Genomic DNA, 20,376 nt, shown 5'->3' with positions numbered 1-20,376 from the left:
CTCAAAATATTACATACATACTTAAACGAGTAAATATAATCAAAGTCTATTGCTGCCTTCAAATGGGGTCATGTTTGTCGTGTTCACAAGAAGTGCTTATGAACACCCGCCTCTGGTGGTGTTTATAAACTCTGAAGTGGAAATTTTCATAAAGTTCAGTTCAGGATTTGTAACATGTTTCAGTTTTAGTTTTCAGTTTTGGTGGATGATAAGTTAAGATATTGCAATTTTAGTTGTATCTAGAATTTTTCTTAATTATGTAATATGTCCAAGGAAATTGTTCATTATCTTGTCATTGCACCTGTGAATTTCCCGCATTAAGTTACCTGCTCGCTCGCTTGCTAAATTGTAAGCCGAGTTGGCTTCTAGGCACTGACATTTGTCCCATGTCTCAAGCTCACAAGTTTCATATGAAGGCAGCTTAGCTCCCTCTCCTAGCTGACTTCTGCTGCACACTAGCATCTTAAACTCAGTGGGGGTCTTCATAGCGGCTTTTCTGAAGCTAAAATATGACACTGGTGTTATTTGTTCATATTTTAAGATAAATGTCCATCCATTAGCATATTAAAACATGAACATCATGTTACTTTAATCAAGATAAAAGGACAGTTATTTTGTTAGCATTCAAAATAAGATAGCCAGTAAGCCGTAACCATTAGCACATTGACAAAATCCTTGTGGAAGCTGTGCAGTGTTAGCATTAATGCTAACAAAATATTTGCTATTGAGGAGTACAGTAGCTACTGTACAGTTCAGTGGTAAAAGCTAAATTTAATAGTTTGACACTGTGGGAAATGTTATTTTTTAACTTTCTTGCCATGTTTTACACATTAGAAGATTAGTACCATTCTCAGGTCAGTATAAAGCTACCACTAGTAACTGCTTTGCTTAGCATAGCACAACAAATAAGTGCAAAGACTTAACACTGGACATGCAGCTCGCATGTAACTCAAAAATGGACATAAAATCCCAGGGAAAACTTTTCTGAAAGACCTGCATAAAAGAAACCACTTAGTCATTACATTACAAGCTAGCAGCAGAGGCTGGTGGCTAACTTAGTGACTTTGCTCTCTATGCAGCCAAAACCGATCCCATGACATTGTTGACAAGCTTTCGAGCAACATCATGTTGGTGAGTCAAGAATGCAGGTTGTGCAAAGATGTTGACATGTTCTGCTAGCCAGAATATACCTCAGGCAATAAAGCCAAATGTGACGCTAATTTTTTCAGTGTCAAACCCTCCATTTTCTTGAAGGAAACTTTGATTTCATTTTGAGTATGCTGCCAGTTTAGGAATTTATATTTTGTTTCTGCTCTCCCATAAGTATGCATCATACCCAACAACCTAAAAATATGAAAATAATCATCTTGTGTGGACTCCAGCTTGTGGCTATTGTGTGTATATGAGTGTGTAATATGTGTGTATTTGTGCCAGATCCAAACACCACACGAGTAGGAGGCAGAACTCCTACGAGACATTTTTATGGTGGACCGTTTTAAACATTTAGCGTTTCCCTCAAAGACGTGGTGCAGAGCTGCTCCTCATTCATCACAACATACGGCCTCATGTGTTCCACTCTGTTCTGCTGTATTTACATCTCAGTGTCGATATTTGTCTCTTGTGATTTTCCAGAACGACTTCTTTGCAGATGGAATGAAACTGTCTTAAACTGATCTCCTCTGTGGAGACGTTTGGTTTTCTTTTTTGTAAATATGTATAAAGGTCTGCTTTCAAAAGAGTGTGTTTGTGTTTGTGGTTTATTGTGCCTGTGAGAAACATATCCAGATACTGAACCACACACAAAGAAGCAAATATAGCCTACAGATATACAACACCAGTGGTGGACAAAGTACTCAACCCCAGTACTTGAGTCAAAGTATAGATACTCCTGCTCAAATATTACTCAACTACAAGTGAAAGTTGCTCAGTCAAAAGTACTTGCTTTGGAAAATAGTTAAATATTCAAAAGTACAAATTACAGAGTACATTTTCTAATATCAATACATGCTGTATTGTTTTCATGATGCATTTACAGAAGCTTGTAACTCTCTGAAACCATCTAATGATGCACTGACCTGCTTGTAGAGTCACTCTGCTACACAAAGTCTATAGAAACACCTTTAAACACTTCAGCATAGAAATGCAATCAAAAACAAAAAGAACAGTTATTGTCATTTTCTGACGTAACTGTGTTAAAATCATCACTAAAAATTAGATTGAAGCCAACTGTAATGAGTTCTCCAAGTCTGTTAAATAATTGAGATTTCTTTCTGTCTTCAGAGGCAGTATGTACATGAATTATCCTGTATTTTTCACCCTGATAAAAACAATCCAACATTAAAAGCCTACCGGAAATTATTTCTCTTTTTCTAAGTATAATGTATTCTTGAGATTTATTTTTGTCTTCCCCCTGCTGTCACCATTACTGAGTTTTGTTTGAATGAAAGAGGAAGAGCTGCTGGTCTACTGCCTTGATCTGTTACTTTGTTTGTATTATTGTGTGACTTTGGTCATTTTAAAGATTAATTTGGATTCAAGTCACACAAACAAACAAACAAAATCCAGCAGCAGACTAGCAACCTGCTAAACTTACTGTTTTTATCAAAGGAGTCTAGTTGACCAAGACAGAGAGTGATATAAAGAGATGAGGTGAGTTTTTAGTTTTATAAAGCCTAGTAAATCTCTTACATTGTCTTCTGAATGTGTATAAAGCATTATGGCTATGATCTTCACAGAAAGTGTTACCAAGCCTTTTTTAAACTTTATTTTATTCTATTCACTATTTTATGTTCTGTTTTACAACACAAGCTGGTGCTGTTGCAGTGATATTAAAATCATAAAATGATTCACAAAGGTAGAGTCATGAGGCTTTGTGCCTTTAAACAATGTGCAGATTGTTGTGGTTGAGTGAAGGGTTCAATCCCAGGTAATCCCAGATAATGTAAACCCTCTGAGGCCCCACAGCTGTTTTTACATTTTTGAGATACATGGCTTTCACAGAAGTAGACCAGCTTACATAAACAACATTTATTTTTTGAAGACGCACATGCACGCAAACAGGTTTGCACACAAATCAGTGCTCGGTTTTATTATAGGGATTCATTCCAGTCTCCTGCACACTGTCCATCACTGTCCTCACTTCAAAACAGTAACATACCATACAATACCAAACCACCATCCATCTCTGCCAAAGTGACCACATACAGTACTTTCTCATTAAATCTTCAACAACCAGTATGTTCAGCTGAGCAACTTGATGAGTGGATGATACGTTCCAATCGAGCCGGATACCCAGCATCCTTCACTTCAGTTGATTTACTGTTGCCAAACCCTCGAGGTAACCAGGGGGTCAGACATTGTTTTCTGCTGTTTGTTTATAATGTTATGTACGCACACTACTTTTCAAACTTGACAGACTCTGGTCAACTATGAGCAACTGTGGCTTTACATTTTTTTCACTGCTTAAATGCACTTTGTAAGCATAATCAGGGACACGAATCTGCTTGAGGAAATGATTGGACTGATAGTGTTCCAGTCTGAGAAACAGGATATCACAGCAGAACAGAAAACCATGCATTAAAAAGAAATTAGTGCATTGCAGTGCAGTATTTAGTTAGGAATGAGACATTCCTTCTCCAGTGTTTCCTACAAGCCTCTACTGATGTGATACCATAATTATAATGCATGGACTCTCCCATTATACTGTAATATAACTAAAGTGTACCACCTCGCCCTGCGAGCTTGACCTCATTTCAATAAATAGACTTTTTGACTGACTGGTGTCAATTTACCAATCGAGGTCATGCAAATCATATTAAATACTCTCTGGCGGGGAATTTTTAGAGAACGCTATTTTTGTTTTGCCATCTGAGCAGTGGAAACTTTCTCTGAACACTGACTGTGACTATTCATCTTTTCGCATGCTCATCACAGACACTTTTAGACAGAAACATTCTTCTGTTCTTGTGTGTACTGAGAAACTCAAGAGGATCCTCCCGTTTAGGAAAAGCTGAGGAATATGAAATAAAGTTAAGTTTTCAAAATCTGTCAGTAAATAATAAGAACACAGCTGCTAAAATCCTTCAAGTCCGCAAGGTCATTTTGATTTCTCTTCGCCGACCGGATCCCATCCATTCAATATCAGTACAGTCATAGTTGGGTTACCTTCATAGTTGCTATGAGTGGTAGTCAGTCCACTACTTTGGTCCAGACTGAAATATCACAACAACTTTGACAGATTGCCATGAAACGTGGTACAGACATTCCTGTCCCCAGAAGATGACTCCTAATGACGTTGCTGATCTCCTGACTTTTCCTTCAAGTAAAAAATTTCCACTTACCCAGTGAAATCTCTATCTCTACATCTACAAGATGAATTGGCACACATTTTGTTGCCATTTGAGTCTCCCAGAGGACAGGAAGTTGATGAATGAATTGACAATGACTTTGGTGGTCAACACAGCAGTGTATCTATGTTCCCAGGATCCTGTTTTCTATGCTAACCGCTAACCCTAATGCTAACCCATTATGTACCACCTAAAGCTGGGGAACAAAGGACCCAGGAGACATATAGGAACAACCTCATAGGCCCTTACCTTTTCATTTAGCGCCATCATCAGGTAAAGATTTATCTTTGTACAGACTTTTGGTTTTTGACGAAATATCTGCAAATCTACATTCACCCCACACAAAATATATGTGTGGGGTGAATGCAAACAAGATCAATTATAACTCTTTCTATTATGAATTTGATTCATTGAAGTTTTCAATTTGTAAAACTTTCCAAAAGCAAAGAAAGGTGGTTTTAAACAGCTGTGACATCATCACACAGGGCCAGTGAGAGAAACGTCCTGCAGAAGTTAGACCAGAAGCTAGAATTTTTGCACTAGCAGTTCTCATTTAACTGAAGCAGTATCATCTTTGCATACAGTGCATAGCTCTGTAATATATATATATAAATATATATATATATATATACATATATATATTATAGGAATGTGTGTGTGTGTGACCAACCCTTGACTTTTCATCTAGAGCCATCATCAGGTCAAAGTTCAAGGTCAAAGTCTTTGTCCAGTACTTTGATTTCTAACAATATATCTGCAAAACTAACAATATTCCCATTAGCCCCAGCTGTACTTTGTTTTTAGTGCTATTTAGCAAATCTTAGCCTGTTAAATATGCTACTTGCTGAATAACATGCTGTAACTAAGTACAGCCTCACAAAGCCGCTAAAATGACTGTACCACTTGACACATGCTGAGTTATCATGCAGCACCAGAGTGGACAACTAACAGGGGACTCATGAAGGATTTTAGTGACAAATTTGAAGACGTCACTATTTTATTTATTTTTTTTACATTACATGGTCATGGTCAAATTAGGGAAAAGTACTTGAATAGCTTATTCCAAGTCAGTCATTTACAGTATGGTAGTAGTCTCAGCACAGCTGTGGTGAGTTTTGGAATAGCTACATGTGGCTGGGAACAATTAAACAGCGAATCTCGGTTCAAGCCTTTTCACCAATCTTGCACTTCATGAAGATGGTGAGGCGGTAATTCAAACCACAAATTGCAACAGAGGGAATTGGCAGTGACAGTGATGATTTCACAATAATCCACAGCCACAATTTCAGCAGCTGTCTCCACACATGTATTCCTGTTACAAACTGACAGATTGACTTCACCCAACCACCTCTGGACTAAATTCAGTATCAACAAAATGGCATAATAACTAGACATTAGGTTTATTGGCATTTTCTGTTCCCTCCAAATGACTCAATAAAAAAACAGCATGGTTAGAATACACAGCAAACAACATAAGAGAATTTCAGAACACTTCAATATAGGAAACAGGCACTCAGGAGGAGACGCTTTTGGCATGTGGCACACAGTGACTCATCTACCCATTTGACTTTATTTTTCCCAGTGCTCACTCAACCAGAAAGTCTTTATTTTCACCGTTTTTCTTATACAAGTGCCTTTTAGGTGTAATAAGAGGTTTGTGCATTTCACCGCAGTATCCCTTTCAGTGAAGTTCTCATGCAGGATGAAACTGTCTGCTCATGCTGAAGATTGAATTTTACAGCTAACTGCCTCAGATGGTTTTCTGTGACTCTTAGACTAATTCCACTGGACGTTTGAGGACATCGTGGTTGTTGAATATGCATGGATTTCCAGAGACGTCTCTGTTTGATGATGTCCTTCTCTCTCACTTGGAACCACTAGATTTTCCGGTGTAAAGCATTCTCAGTGAAAACATTTTGTTTTCTACACCAGCTATAATAACCTTTCAAAAAAAACCCACAGATATCTGTTTAAATACCATAATTTTCATAAAAACAATTTTCATTTGAAATTCATCTGAGGAAAGCAAATGTCAATCTGATGTATAGCAGAGGTTTTCAAAGTGAGAGGTGAGCCTCTCCAGGAGCAAACTGAAGTGAGAAAATAGTACATTAGTTATTACATTAGTTATAAAAAAAAAAAAGATAACAGAATCGCCTAAGTGGTTTGGTTAAAGAGATGGTTCAAACATACAATAGTCTGGGAGATTTTTACTGGTTTTCCTACTTTCAAGCGTCAGAAACTTATAAATGCCTTAGGACAGATCGTTTTATGTGGTTGGTGTAGTGTGAGGTTAGGTCAAAAAGCAATATTAGGCTATTCTGGTTCAGTTGTTGAATGAATCAATCGATTGGCTCTCAATGCCTCCTGGATGTGTCCTGGGTGTACACATCTGTACTTACAGTAGAACTGTCCACTTGGGATCGAATCAACCAAGACGCATTTTAATGCCAGGTGTAAACGGGATGTAAACTAAGGGTTTCTCAAGGTAGGAATACAATGCACAATTTTGGGCTGTCCCAGACGAAAGACGACCAACGTGAAAGAAATTTAACAATATATTTAGTGGATCAGTCAGTGGTCCAACATCGTACTGTGAGAGAGGTTCAAAGATGGCCGTCTTGTGACTAGATATAGCCTGCGATATACATATGTCTGACTTTGTCAGAAAATTAGGCCAACTTTCTTCCAGTGTGACTGCTGCTACGACCTCTGCCTACTAACCAAGCAATAGGAATGCAGTAATGCATGTTTATGTATGCTATCTTAGCATACTTAGCATACTACAAATACTCAATGCAACCTCAAGCTCGCTTTGCAAAACTGGCATCCTCAGTTGGTGTCTGTCCCCTTGTTACAGTCCACATTCTTCTCTAGCTCTTCTTTGGATTTTTTCTATACATATAAATACCACTATTGCAAAGGCTGCATTCTTGCTAAGCTTCATTGTTTACCACTGTAGCAGGGCAGATGGGTGATGCACACTGATGATGTTTGCATTGTAGCCTATGATTCAATAGATGTGATCATTATACAGTCTACATGCATCAAAGTTGATGTTGTACCTAAGTTTATTCTCACAGTGTGGCTTGCAATAAACTTAGAAACTGAAATCTCACAGTCTGTAGGCAGCATCAGACTTTTAAAACCCTGATCTGTAGCATTTGAAAGTAGAAGACTGCACTGGAGCTTAGAGTGTGTGGCTTTGCCTAGTAGGCCTTGTTATCCACCCTGCTGTCTGCAATTTGAGGGCAAATTCCTGGTGCTGCAAGTTGATGAGGAGCACCTAAATGTGAATGCAGCATTAGTGTTAGTCTGTGAGAGGATAAACTGGAGGAGGAGCAGGTCCTCTGAAGAGCACGGTCGACCTGCCCCTGAACTGGGATGCAATTAATATTTGCGATTTATGTAAATATGATTTATGTGCCTTCATGTCATTTTGGTGTCATGCAGGCTCCAGCTTTTATTAGGGTAAAACCACATGTGTTAGAAGGCACGTGCTTTCAATTTGCTTCATATTCCTCATTTTCCTAAATGTTGCCTTTCTTGTGGCAGTTACTTGTCTGTTAAAATAGCTTCCCTCTGACAGTAATCTCCTCACGAAAAAAAAAAATAAAACCTGCTGAGGGTCACGGTGGTTATTGGGTGTTCTATTGGGAAACTCTGGAAACCATTGGCTCATTTCAGGGATCTAATTGTCTTTTAGGTAAATGTCTCAGGCTTTGATGTTTGGCACAAAAGAACAAGGAGCAAATGGGACAAAAAGAGCCAAATCACCACCGACAGAGAGGGAGCAGCTGGCCTGGATTGGTTGGGGTAGATTAGAAATTTTACAAGACCTTTAGATGTGGTGACAGTGTGGTTTTGAATCCTCTATACTCCTCTGCAACAGTGTTTGTCATTTCTTGCCACATTCAAAGATTTGAAAAGCCACAGACGCTGGCCGGGCTTCCACTGTGGAGGAAAACAGACTAAACCAAAACCTGCTGATTATTTTAGCCTCTTCTGCAGTCTGCTCAACATTAGTTTAAATAATTCCAAATGCACTTATCAGATTTATGAGGCAAAACAAGAACAACAGTTTGCAGCCAATTTAAATTGACACAACTGTTTGAAACTATCAAAACTGATTGTGCTTTTGCACACAGGAAACTTCTATTTCTCTGAGTTGTGACTCTTTGTTTTCTATGGTCATCTTCCTCCTAAAATTAATGCAACTGATCACTAAGAAGTTGAACATAAGGCCGCTTTGTGCTGTTATATGATTATTATTATTAGAATGTAACTAAGTTAAAGGTGCAATATGTAAGTTTAAAACATTAAAAACTAAATGATCAACAGTATGTGAAGAAATAACAATTCTGACATTATGTCAAAGACATCAGTTGTAAGTATTGTGTTGAGATATCCACTGAAATTAACATACTAACCAGCTAGTTTTGGCAAGTCCTGTCTTGTAATACCAATGTGTACCTCTAGCCCAAAGTTTTCCCCCCGTTGCAGTATGCTTGTACTGTATTCTCTGTATTCGGTCCTGGTCCAGCTGTGTTCAGTGGGAAGCTGTGGTTTAGTTGCCTGCTCGCCTGGCTCTGGTTCTGGTTCTAATAGGACCACTAGCTGATGGAGCTAACTAGGTAACAGCAGCTACAGTTAGCAGCAGTTAGCGGTTAGTCTGGTGATAGGCCCCAGTCAGACAGAGCGCAGTTTTGGCACCCGGGTGTCAGAGTGCCTCGTGTTTGTACAGAAGCGCCCTACGTGCATCAAATTGAAAAAAGTTAAACTCAGTGTGGAAGAGCTGGATTTGAATAGGAAACAGCAGCCTGGGGGCAGGTACTTGAGATTCTGGGTAAGTTATTTTAATTCATTTTGCTAAGGACAGCTGACTTGATAGTTGCCTAGCAACAATAGCCCAATAAAACATACCACACTGTTTTTTTTAAAACAAATAAACAAACAAACAAAAGAACAGCTTCAACGAAAAAAGCAATACCTTGCCTTTTGCAACCTGCCAGACTCTGTGTGGTTGGGGCCATATGCCTGCCCATATTTGTTTTGAGTATGAATTCAACAAGACGCCAATTCTTACATTTCACACCTTTAACTCAAGTACTAGACTTATGCACACATTTTAGATACTTGCATTTTACTTGAATCTTTTTTTCATGCTACTTTCCACTCTTACTCCACTACATCTCAGTGCAAAATACTGTCTGAAGATTATTGCCTAGAAAACCTATGAAGAGCTTATAAAATATAATGTTTTGTTTTTCAATCAGCTACAGTAGTAAAATACAGCATGAGTAATAATAGTGTAATGATATAACATAATGTTTAATAGTTCAGTTACTGGGGGCATTTTAAGTACTTTTAGATTTAATAATTTAAGTGCATTTTCCTTATTATATATTTTTTTATTACTTTTAAGTAACACTTCCTCTATCACTGATTATTAGTCAGCCAATTACTTTTCTGTCTTGGTAGACCACAGTACAGCATACAATCAAGACATTTCCCTCCAGGTTCTCTCATGATCAGATGAGAAGTTGAAATGCCAACCTCTTGCTACAAGTTTATGTATACAAGTACATGTTGGAGGGCAGTAACTGAAGATTACATAAGCACAGTCACACACAACACACTGATTCTTAGGTCTTATGACATTGCTGTAAAACATAGATACAACTTCCACTCAAATTCTATTTTTATCTAACCTCAGAGACACATAATGCCTTCAAGGTTAACAAGCATTACATATTTCAGAGAGAATTCATGTGTTTCCTGTTTACTACCCTCACCAGGAGGTCAGAGGTCAGACTCGGCTGCTGCCTACAGCAGAAACAGGTATAATGTCATGTTCAAGGACCCTTTAGGCTCACCTGCCACACAGCTGGGTACTGAATGCTTGTCCTCCAGTTCCTTTGTCCATCAGGACACTCTGCTTCTATACATTCTACGTAATGGAACTTCTATTCCTGGGAAAGTTGTTGCCTGAGGGGCTGGTGTTTGTCTCCATCTGTGGGACAACAGAGATACATGCAGGAAGAACTGTGATGGTGTGAATAAAGACAAATAATAAAGACAAATAAACTCACACGATGCTATATGCCTTAGGTAAACGTCGTTGCTTAGCAGGATGCAGCACTGCTGTAGAAATTTCACTTTGTTTTAAATACAAACGAACAACAATGGCTTGTAGATCAGAGTAAAATTTGTTTAATTTAATTCAGTAAATCTGTTACTTCGTGATATACTGCTGTGTCAACAGAAAAGAGCTAGTATGATTAACATGTTAAATTATTTCGCTTGAAACGCTTTTATTTTTACAAGGCGGAACTATTCTGTTGAGGTAGTTCGTGGGGAAGGATTTTCATATCGGACGCGTCTGCTGCTTATATTTGTCTGAATAGAAACTGCACTGGTGAGTATTTTCTTCATTAAATTATGCTATGTGGCACTCTTGTTGGACTTTATCAAAAGATAAACATAAGATGTACAATCAGCTACCCTTCGTCGTGTGACACTGAGCCAATAAAAAGCGAGCTGTGGAAACATGATGATTTAAAGGCCCGGATAGCTAACGTTAGCCAGCTAGCACAATTCAACAACATTCACCGTTGACAGCGAGCTAACGTTAGCTAGGCGGCTACTGACAGCAGAATATCAACTTCCTCAACGGTGACTAGTAGTTATTTATGTCTTCGTTTCTTTGTTCCTGTTTGTCCGTTAAGAAATGCAGTCTCCGGAATAATGCTCAATCTCCACGGGCATTGTTTCGATAAAGTATTAATGCAGGCTCGTGTTAATACTAAGTTAGTTTATTGTAATGCTAGTGCTAAGCTAAGCAACCTATAATTACGTCATTTCACACTTAATGGAAAACAACTGCACAGTGGTACAGCTGTCCCATACAGCAGCTGTTATTGTGATCCATTAGACTTAACCACGATGACAATGACAGGATACAGGGTAATAATGGGATACAGGATTGTATTAGACTAGATTATTAGCTTGAGTTGCAGTCTTCACCTTAACACATCTGTGGTTAAGCTCTCAGGTTCACATCTGGAAGCTGAGGATAAACCAGTGGCATCATGTCAATTCATGAACTGCGACAGTAAAATATTGTTGCACATCTTTGTACATCCCAGTCCTCACCACTGCCCTCACGATCTCAATTTTCACAGTTCGCATGAGCATTTCTTATTTCAATCAGGAAAACAAGAGACAAACCACATTTGTTTAATATATTGTTGATTGGAAGATAAATTAAACATCTGTGGAGGCAGAGTGTCTGGCTAGGTTCAAAAATATAAATAGTCTAGATGAAATACTACGATAAATAGCACATGGTTCACACCTCTCTGTCATATATTTGGTTGTGTTATTAGACCGAAGGCAAATTTACAGAATTTTTATTTGATTATTTACATTTGACTTGTATCTAATTTTTTTAATTGAACAAAAACTTATACTCCCATCTTGTTATTGTATCTATACACATTGGATATGCTATAGATTAGGCAGCATTAATTCACATGTATCAAAATAGAGGATTTTACCCTTATCATCCAAATAAAATATCATATCATCAAACTTCAGAACTAATGAGTACCAACTGAACTGTGTCCATGGCAGTAAATAATGAAAAAAACTGTTATCACTGAGGAATCCACTTAGCATTCCCTAAACAAAAGCATGAAAAACATGTTTTGGTATCGGTAGCAAAACCCAGGTATTGTGTTGGCACTGGCCGCTACTAGAAATTTTGAAATGACTCCCAGTTCCAGCAGTGGTTCATGGTAGTGCTGGGCAATAGAGACAAACATCACAATATTTTTGACCAAATACATCAGTATCAAAATTGCAGCAATATTGCAGGGGTGATCATTTGTGTTGTCAGGAAATATTAACACCATTTTGATAAATATTAATCAGTAATGTGATTATAATTACTGAGTGGGTAAAGACAAATAATAGAACAACTACAACAGTCTGGTAGGTTCAGAACATTACATCACTTTACTGTAATGCAGCCTTTAAAACCAGGAAAAGACAACACTTACGGCGTGTTATGATCCATAATCCAAAATCAATATCTAGTCTCATATCACAGTATTGATATAATACTGATATTCTGTCCAGCCCTAGTAAAACCCTTCACACATACAGTAGAAGAGTTTAATTGAATCATGGATTAAATGTGGATTTTGAGAGTAGAATCTCTCCTCTAATGTCCTTTCTCTCTTCACCAGCAGGTGGAGGGATGAGTCTCTCCCCTGTGATTGGCACAGAAGTGCCAGAAACTGCTAACGGGGTTGCAACCCCCATCCCTTCAGAGAACGGCCCTCATGCTCCAGTCTTGGTGAAATATGGGGGAAGCAGGGTCCCCTGTACTGGGGAGACATTAGAGGAAGATCTTGGACGCACAGAAAACCACGTCGATATGGAAAACAGAGTTTACGATGGTGAAGGCCGCTTGGAAACAGAGACGTACAATAATGAGAGAACATCTAGTTTACCATCACACACCTGTCATGAGACAGAACCCGCCCTCCCTGCTGCCTCATGCACAGGAGACACAGAATCAGGCTCCAAAGACACAGACATTCCTGAGGCCTCTAATGCTGTCAACCCTCCTAGTGCTGCTCTGTCGTGGGACTCAACACAGCAAGCACACACCAAAGACTCATGTCAGCAAGGAGGCGCTGCCACCACATACAGACAGCAGACAGAAGCAGAAACTGTAGATGGAGGCACTGACAGCCAGGAGGAGGAGGAGGAGGAGGAGGAGGAGGAGGAAGAAGAAGATGGAGAGAAGGAGAAACAGGATGAGGAAGATGATGAGAAGAATGAAAAAAAGTGGATTCATCAGCGCCCAGCAGGGAGAACAGAGGTGGAGGTGAGTGGACTGCAGGATAATTTTCAGCTTTATTAGATTATACGTACCAAAGAGAGAGCAAGGAATCATGGGAATGACAGATGATAACAGCCAGCAGATGTAACGAGCACGATCTGAACTAAAGGCGATACAAGTTAATGTTGTAGAGCCATCAGGACTACACTGCTGGCTTTTAAATAGACTGTCTGCTGAGACTTAAGTGCACAGAAGGGAGAGTTTACAGCAGCAAGAAATATGTGTGGCTTTTGGGCATGTTTCATAATCCTTCATAAGCATGATTTAATGTGAAATAATTTAACTTCTTCACTTTGTTTTCTACTCCAATTCTACTACTTCAATTCTTCTTTGTTTCCCTTCTCACCTACACCTTAGTCCTCGCGACATTACTCCTCTTCGGCCCCTGGTCCCAGCACCTCATCCTCTTCCTCGCCTCCACCTCCTCTTCTGCCCTCAGATGATGTCCCCTGCCCTCCCCACGTCATGGCCCAGGTCTGGGTACGCAACGTCCGGGGGATGCAGGACAGCAAGAGCCTGGATGAAATCAGCCAAGCATGTGGAGGTAAATATCATAGAATTTCATTTGTTTTATTTATTTTATTAAATCAAAAATTGAGAATCATCAATCATCAATCAAGATGAGAATCAAATCAAAGACAGAATTGTTATGAAATGTGATTTTCCCGGTTATTTTTTCCCCTCCACCCTCCACCTATTTGCCGCATCCTGCACATGTCTGCAGAAAAAAAAACAACACTTCAAAGATGACACTGTAGTTTACTGGTCATTATATGACACTTGATACCATGTAGACTCTTCTCATCTCTTTAAATGACAGTTGTCAGGGCATAAAACCAATGATCTGTTGATCTTTACAAATCAAAACTTGATAGTTTAACTGTCAATTAAAAAAAAAGTTTGAATCCAAAAGTTTAATCTAATCTGACCTTAAAACAGAAAGTTGTATTGAATTCTGGTAATTGCTGGCGGTATTCTACAATTACAACTGATATTTTGCGTGTTCTCCACAGGAGGTCCAGGGGCCAGGGGAGGTGGCAGGGGTGGCCAGTCAGAGGGCCGGCGGGCCACGATCTCCTCGGCTCTGGAGCTAGAGGGGACGGTCAGCCATGAAGGAGACCTGACTAACTTCATCACCAAGAACCTGGAGCAGAAAATCAAGATGAGCTCCAAGCCCAGTCTGGACTGCAGTGACTGTGAGTAAACAAAGCAAACTTTACAAGATTTTATTGAAACAAATAAAATGAATTTTATAATTGTAAGTCACAGCAACATGGCGAGGAACCACTTTTGTCTCAAAGCAAGAAGTTTGTGGGTTTGAATCCTGTTTTGGAGTGTGTGTGGTGTTTGCATGTTCTCTTTGTGAATGTGTGGGTTTCCTTAGAGTGCTATGGTTTCCCTCACCATCAAAAACATGTACGCTCGGTCAATTCTCCAGTCGGCAGCCCTGACCAAAGTGCTGGCTTCAGAACTGGAACCGGTCACCTGGCGCTGCACAGCGGCTGCCCACTAAACATAAAACTAGTATACAAGCACCTGTTAGTTTGTATGGTTGTATATGTCACAAAAAGTTGACCTTTACCTTTGTGACTTCGTTAGTAGAGGTTTCACTTAAAATTTTAAAGTGAACATCAATTAAGTTCTTAAGTGGAGACTATTTCCTGTAGGCGTGTGTGCACAGAGAAGTAGACTTGGACTGTTGTTTGCATCAAAGAAAGTGCATGTACATACAATATATATACAGTGTATTTGTTGTTTTTTGATGTGTTGTATGTACCTCTAGTTTATGTCCTGATGTAGAAGATGTACATAGTGCATCCATGTAGGTGCATTTCATAACTGTGTTACATGGGAGGGCCAGGAGGCCCCAAAAGACGGATTGGTTGTATTTTCCACTGCAGAAGGTGGTGTCAGAAATGGCATTTCAGTAGATTAATAGCAAATTTTATTGGCAGTGTTGCTGCAGTGCAGGGTGTCTGACTTGCAGGCAGATTCATAGCTAGTTTTTACCCTGCAGAGGCTAACAGGCCCAGTCAGCCACTACTCATCATTTATGCATAACTTTGGTCATGACCAAACAATAAGATGTAATGGAGAATGCAATATGTTTAGCCAATTAATTGCTGTGTCCGCTGCCTTATAATGAACTGATGGATGCTTACATGAATCATGTATCCCCCCTGCGGTGTTCACAATGCAGCAGACTAGTCTGGCGAAATTGTACTTTATTTATTTCACCTAATTTAAAAGAGTTTTTCCATCTTATTATGTCTTATTACTTATGTTCTTCATCCTATGGCATATTTTAACTTAATTGCAGAGGATATTTGCAGTGGAGATATATGAGCAGATTCTTTGATTATTTTCTGTTTAGAGTAGTTTCTGCACCAACCACTTCTTGCTTCATGGTAGCATGCAGAAGCTCGGGATTTAAAAAGACTCTCTGTGAGGTGAAGTGTGTGAAACTGGTACAAGAGAGGAAGATACAGTGGAAACCATTTATCGCGAGCATATGTGACCGGGTCACATTGATCACCATTAGAACTAAAAAAAAAATTATTTATTTCTCATGCAGATAACCATCTAATTGACGTTTGTATATTTATTACATTAATATATCTATCTGTCCTAAGTTTTTTGATCCAAGTGGTCGATCACTGTAGCCGTTTGCTACCAGTTTCACTGTATATCAGTTCAGTTAGGAAGTTCCCTGTGTGCTCATGATAGCTATGGTTGAAGATGAATAAGAAAAAATGTTGACATAACAGAAACTCTGAAGATGCTAAATTCACATCTTTATCACAGTCAAATGTCCTTGTTGGCTGGACTGAAGGAAAACTTCAATGATCACAGTTGTGAAATGGAGTCATTGTTGTGATGGTGCAAAGATAACGCAACCAATTATTTTAATACTAGGTCATTGTGAATATACTGTAGAAAACACATGGTATGAAGTGCTTCTCCTATCTGCCCAGGTATCTGCAGCACATGAGGGACGTAACAGTTACTCAGACAAACAAACAGCAACAGAAAAAAAGCATCAAAATGTGGATCACAACCTGTTCGATAACCATCAGACCCTGTTGGACAGCTATATGACTCTTTGTTTGTACTCAGTCTAAGACTTTAACAGTCTTAAAGTCTTTCTGTTGTTGCTCAGGTTTTAGTTTTGAGACTAATTTAGCAAAAACTGGGTTAGGAATCACTGCAAAACTACATTATAATGATATAGATAGGTAGACTAGTGGTTAGAGAAACCTTCCCTCAAATGAGAAAATCTCAGGTTTGTTCCTTGAATCCTGACCAGCCTTCTCATTTTTAAAGTCCTCCCTGGGTGAGATTTTTAGATGAATAATTAAAATGTGACAGAGACACTTTGCCCTCACTCTCTTCATCTTCTTTCTTGTTCCTGGCTGATGAAATTAGCCTCAGACTGTGTTTTAATGAGGAAGCATGGACTCAAGCCCACAGAGACTGAAACGTGGATCATTTTCCAAAAGGTCACACATATACAGCAATTTCAGAAATCAAATCATCTCTAGAAGTTCAGCAGGTTGACTCAGTCATCCAGCCTGTCCATTAGCGGTCTTGTCTGTCTTCCGTCTTGTCATATTTTCCAGGAGAAAGACTCTGCACTGCTGCCCTTCACTCAGAGAAAAACCCCTCTGGATGAGAGCGTCAGCTAAACTGGCCACTCAATTTAAACACAGGAACACAGTCAATATGCCCTCTGTGGCAGCTCATTCCCTCCACCTGCTGATTCAATTAGGATGGATGACTCACAGAGTTTGTTTAGACTGGAGGGATTTATAACTGAGGTCCTGCTGCCGTCTCACAGGAACCAGTTTCACAGATGGAAACCTGGTTTTATTTATTTATTTTTTGTAGTCCACCGGCCACACATGTTTTATGTATTCCGAAATTTAGTGATTCGAGGAACAAGAGTTCTTTTTGTCAAGTGCCATAATTTGTTTAAATCTGTGCAGGCACGCTTTTTGTAAGAACAGGTGCTTCTTCAAATGGAAAAAATACTTCAATTGCTCTTGTGTATAATTTGTTCTCATTTTGTGTATTTTTTTCCATTTCAGCACTTTTTTTTTGAGGTGGTCATTTTTAGCTTGTGCTTGTCCACAGATCGTGTCTGGTTTTTTTTTGCATCACTGTCTGCCTTTCTATGGCCTTTTGTGTGGTCTGTGTGAATGTGTGTGTGTGTGTTCACACTGAAATAATATCCTGTATCCAATAAAATCAATTAGCCAATCAACTGAAAGTTAATCATCAACGGTTTTGACAAATGTCAGATGTGGGGATTTGCTGATTTTAAATGTTTGACATCATTCTAGATTGAATATATTTGGGTTAGACTGTCATTTGAACAAAACAGACTCTTTGAATATGGGTTCTGGGAACTTGTGATGAGCACTTTTCACTATTTTTTTTAAAGGGGCAGGTCAGTTCCAAAATTTTAAGTCCCTCTAGCCTGTAGTGCTATTTATCCATCTAGACAGATATAGAGTGATTAGCCAAGTTTTGGAGATTTTGGCTGTAAAGATGTCTGCCTTGTGTAGAATATAATAAAACGAGATGGCACTTGGTTTGTGGTATCTGGATGGATGAATAGCACTACAGGCCTGAGGAGAGACTTTTTGTACTTTTGATTTTTGGGTGAACTGTCCCTTTAATTGTTTTATGCATTATACAATTTATAGAATAACTATTAGTTGCAGACCTGTTATTGTCCATCTAATTTCATAACTATTTCTTACCAGCGGACTGTTCAGGTCCCATCTACCGAAGCCGGGGGTTGTCACGGAGACCAGCGGATATCCCTCCCATTGATCCTGCTGTCCTATTGGATCTTCAGAGACACACCCAGGAAGTGGCTCACAGTGTGGAGATGATGATGAGGAGCCTCAATGGAACCATCCAGAATGTGAGTGTAAAACTCCAAAACTGTCCAACATTTGAGCAGCTACAGTTTATCCCCTGCTGCCATGGGGTGAACATTAGATATAAATACCTGTGTTAAGTAAATGGTATCACTACTGATCTGATCTCTTGAAAATATATGGAAAGTTTGGCGTAAATGTTACCGTAATTTGGGGGTGGTATCATAAAAAATTCAAATATGTTACTTGCTAAGAATCACTCACTTAACATGAAATTCTGGGTAATTGTTAAGGTGATTTCAGGGTAATTTTAAGGAAATTTCAAATTTTTAACTTGCAAATTACCACTTACTTATGATGAAATTGGGGACCTGTAAAATGAAGTGAAATCTTTCATTTCTGTGTGTGTAATTGATTGATCTCTCTGTCTGTTGTTCCAGATGACAGCTCTGAGTGTGGGCTACATCCAGACCTACAGAGACTCAGTTGACAGCCTCGGAGAGTCTGTGGACATGAGTATAAAGGTGACACTGTGTGTGTGTGTGTGTGTGTGTGTGTGTGTGTGTGTGTGTGTGTGTGTGTGTGTGTGTGTGTGTGTGTGTGACCATAACAAGAATTCTAAACTTTAACTGCAAAATTGGTCACAGATTGATGATAGCAGAACTTTTTATCTCAATTAAAGCGGTTCTGCATCCTCTTAGAAACGAATAATACTCTAATTTTTTGAATATAATGTCATAATCATTTTATGAATGGGTCAGTTTACATGACTACAGGCTTTCACAGGCTCAAAAATTCCTACCTGAATCTATAAAGACCTGGAAATATACTAGACAGGACTGAACCGGACTCTTCTAATATTTGAAACCTGGCACCTGGACAAATTTAAACAGAGAAATGTTGGACCTGAACCCAGCTGGGAGACCTGATTGGAACTGATTTCACAGCTGATTGTGCCACCAGCCCTGTACGGGTCCAGGCTCGGGTCCCAGGTCCTAGGGTTTGTGTAGACCCATGAAGTCCTGCTGAGCTTTTTAGAAAAACAACATAAACAAACCATGGAGGAAAATATTTTTTTTAGGTCACCAAAGTATTCAGCTTTGTTATAAAAAGAAAGTTATAAAATCTTACATGAGGACCACAGTGTACAACCCTGTCATATTTTTATTCATGTCATGTTCTGATCATTTCATCCACAGGGCATGTACACGCTGATGGCTCGCTGCGAGGAGTTGGATCGTTCCATGCAGCCCATACACACCCTGGCTGCACAGATTCGTGACATCAAACGCACCCTGGACGCTCTGGAGGCGATCTGCAAGTAGCCCCACTGGACCGGTACGAACAAACATCCCAGCTGCAAAGATACGACATCAAGCACATGACTGAATGAGGCTGTCTGCGAATAAAAAACACGCTGTTCTGCAGGTAGCACACACACACTGCAGCGAAGATTTAGGTGCACCTCTGGATTCCTGGAAACATTGCTACTAGGCATGCTGGATGATTGACGCTCATAGTCCCTCCGCTTGCTCATCATTTGAAGATGACCATGTTTGTGTTGTGAGATTTCAATTGGGCTTGATTTGTTCTCGGGGCTGAGCTTTCTATTCCTCTGTTTTAATTTAAAGCAACCTCACTTCCTCTAATGAAAATGAAACTAAATCTCACAAATTAACCCATACTGGAGACACTTGGTCAAGGGCCCTGAACACACGTGCACACACACACACACACACACACACGCAAACATGTCCCTGAAGAAGTGTGGATATATGTCCTCTCTTGATAATACAGTCTATGGAGGAATAGTGTGTTATTATCCGTCCAGCCCACTTGGTTCAGATTGCACTAACCTTTCCTCCCCACATGGGGGCGATGTTTCTCTCTCTGTCTCTCTCATTGCTCATGAAGGAGCCAGTATGAACTGCTCAGAAGACAGTGACTTTTGCACAGGAACAGAAAGTCTATTTTTTAATCTTATGCAACGAAGATCAGATTCTCTCACTGCAGGCTAAATGAGGGGAGGGCAGCATCATGTCTGTGTTTGTCTGTCTTTTTTATGTTAATTTATTCAGTTTTCTTAGCATGCTTGCATTTTCAATTACACTGCTAATCTGTATCACTGGAAGCTGCCCAGTACAGCCAGATTTTTTCCAGCCCCACTGGAGCAGCTGAAATGCTGCTTTGGGATAATTGTCAAAGACAATGAAAGTATTTCACTTTT

The 20,376-nt window shown here is 39.4% G+C and overlaps 1 protein-coding gene across 1 annotated transcript; it reads left to right on the top strand.

The window, feature by feature from the left end:
- Positions 1 to 10,705: 10,705 nt before the first annotated feature.
- Positions 10,706 to 20,376, top strand: borcs6 (BLOC-1 related complex subunit 6). The gene is made up of 7 exons (XM_084721604.1): positions 10,706 to 10,764; positions 12,599 to 13,245; positions 13,618 to 13,804; positions 14,274 to 14,456; positions 18,030 to 18,193; positions 18,590 to 18,673; positions 19,349 to 20,376. Exons 2-7 carry the CDS (start codon positions 12,610 to 12,612, stop codon positions 19,472 to 19,474), a joined length of 1,380 nt encoding a protein of 459 aa, XP_084577730.1. The 5' UTR covers positions 10,706 to 10,764; positions 12,599 to 12,609; the 3' UTR covers positions 19,475 to 20,376.

Source organism: Lutjanus erythropterus, chromosome 6, assembly GCF_056507025.1.
Source record: "Lutjanus erythropterus isolate fLutEry1 chromosome 6, fLutEry1.hap2, whole genome shotgun sequence".
NCBI classification, from domain to species: Eukaryota; Metazoa; Chordata; class Actinopteri; order Lutjaniformes; family Lutjanidae; genus Lutjanus; species Lutjanus erythropterus.
This window is presented reverse-complemented; position numbering and strand designations above follow the sequence as displayed.

Excerpts from the sequence above, each read along its gene's own strand:
- borcs6 (XM_084721604.1), top strand. The coding sequence starts at position 12,610 with ATGAGTCTCTCCCCTGTGATTGGCACAGAAGTGCCAGAAACTGCTAAC. Across the intron at positions 14,457-18,029 it reads CAGTCTGGACTGCAGTGACT|CGGACTGTTCAGGTCCCATC; the intron begins GTGAGTAAACAA and ends ATTTCTTACCAG. Across the intron at positions 18,194-18,589 it reads TCAATGGAACCATCCAGAAT|ATGACAGCTCTGAGTGTGGG; the intron begins GTGAGTGTAAAA and ends CTGTTGTTCCAG.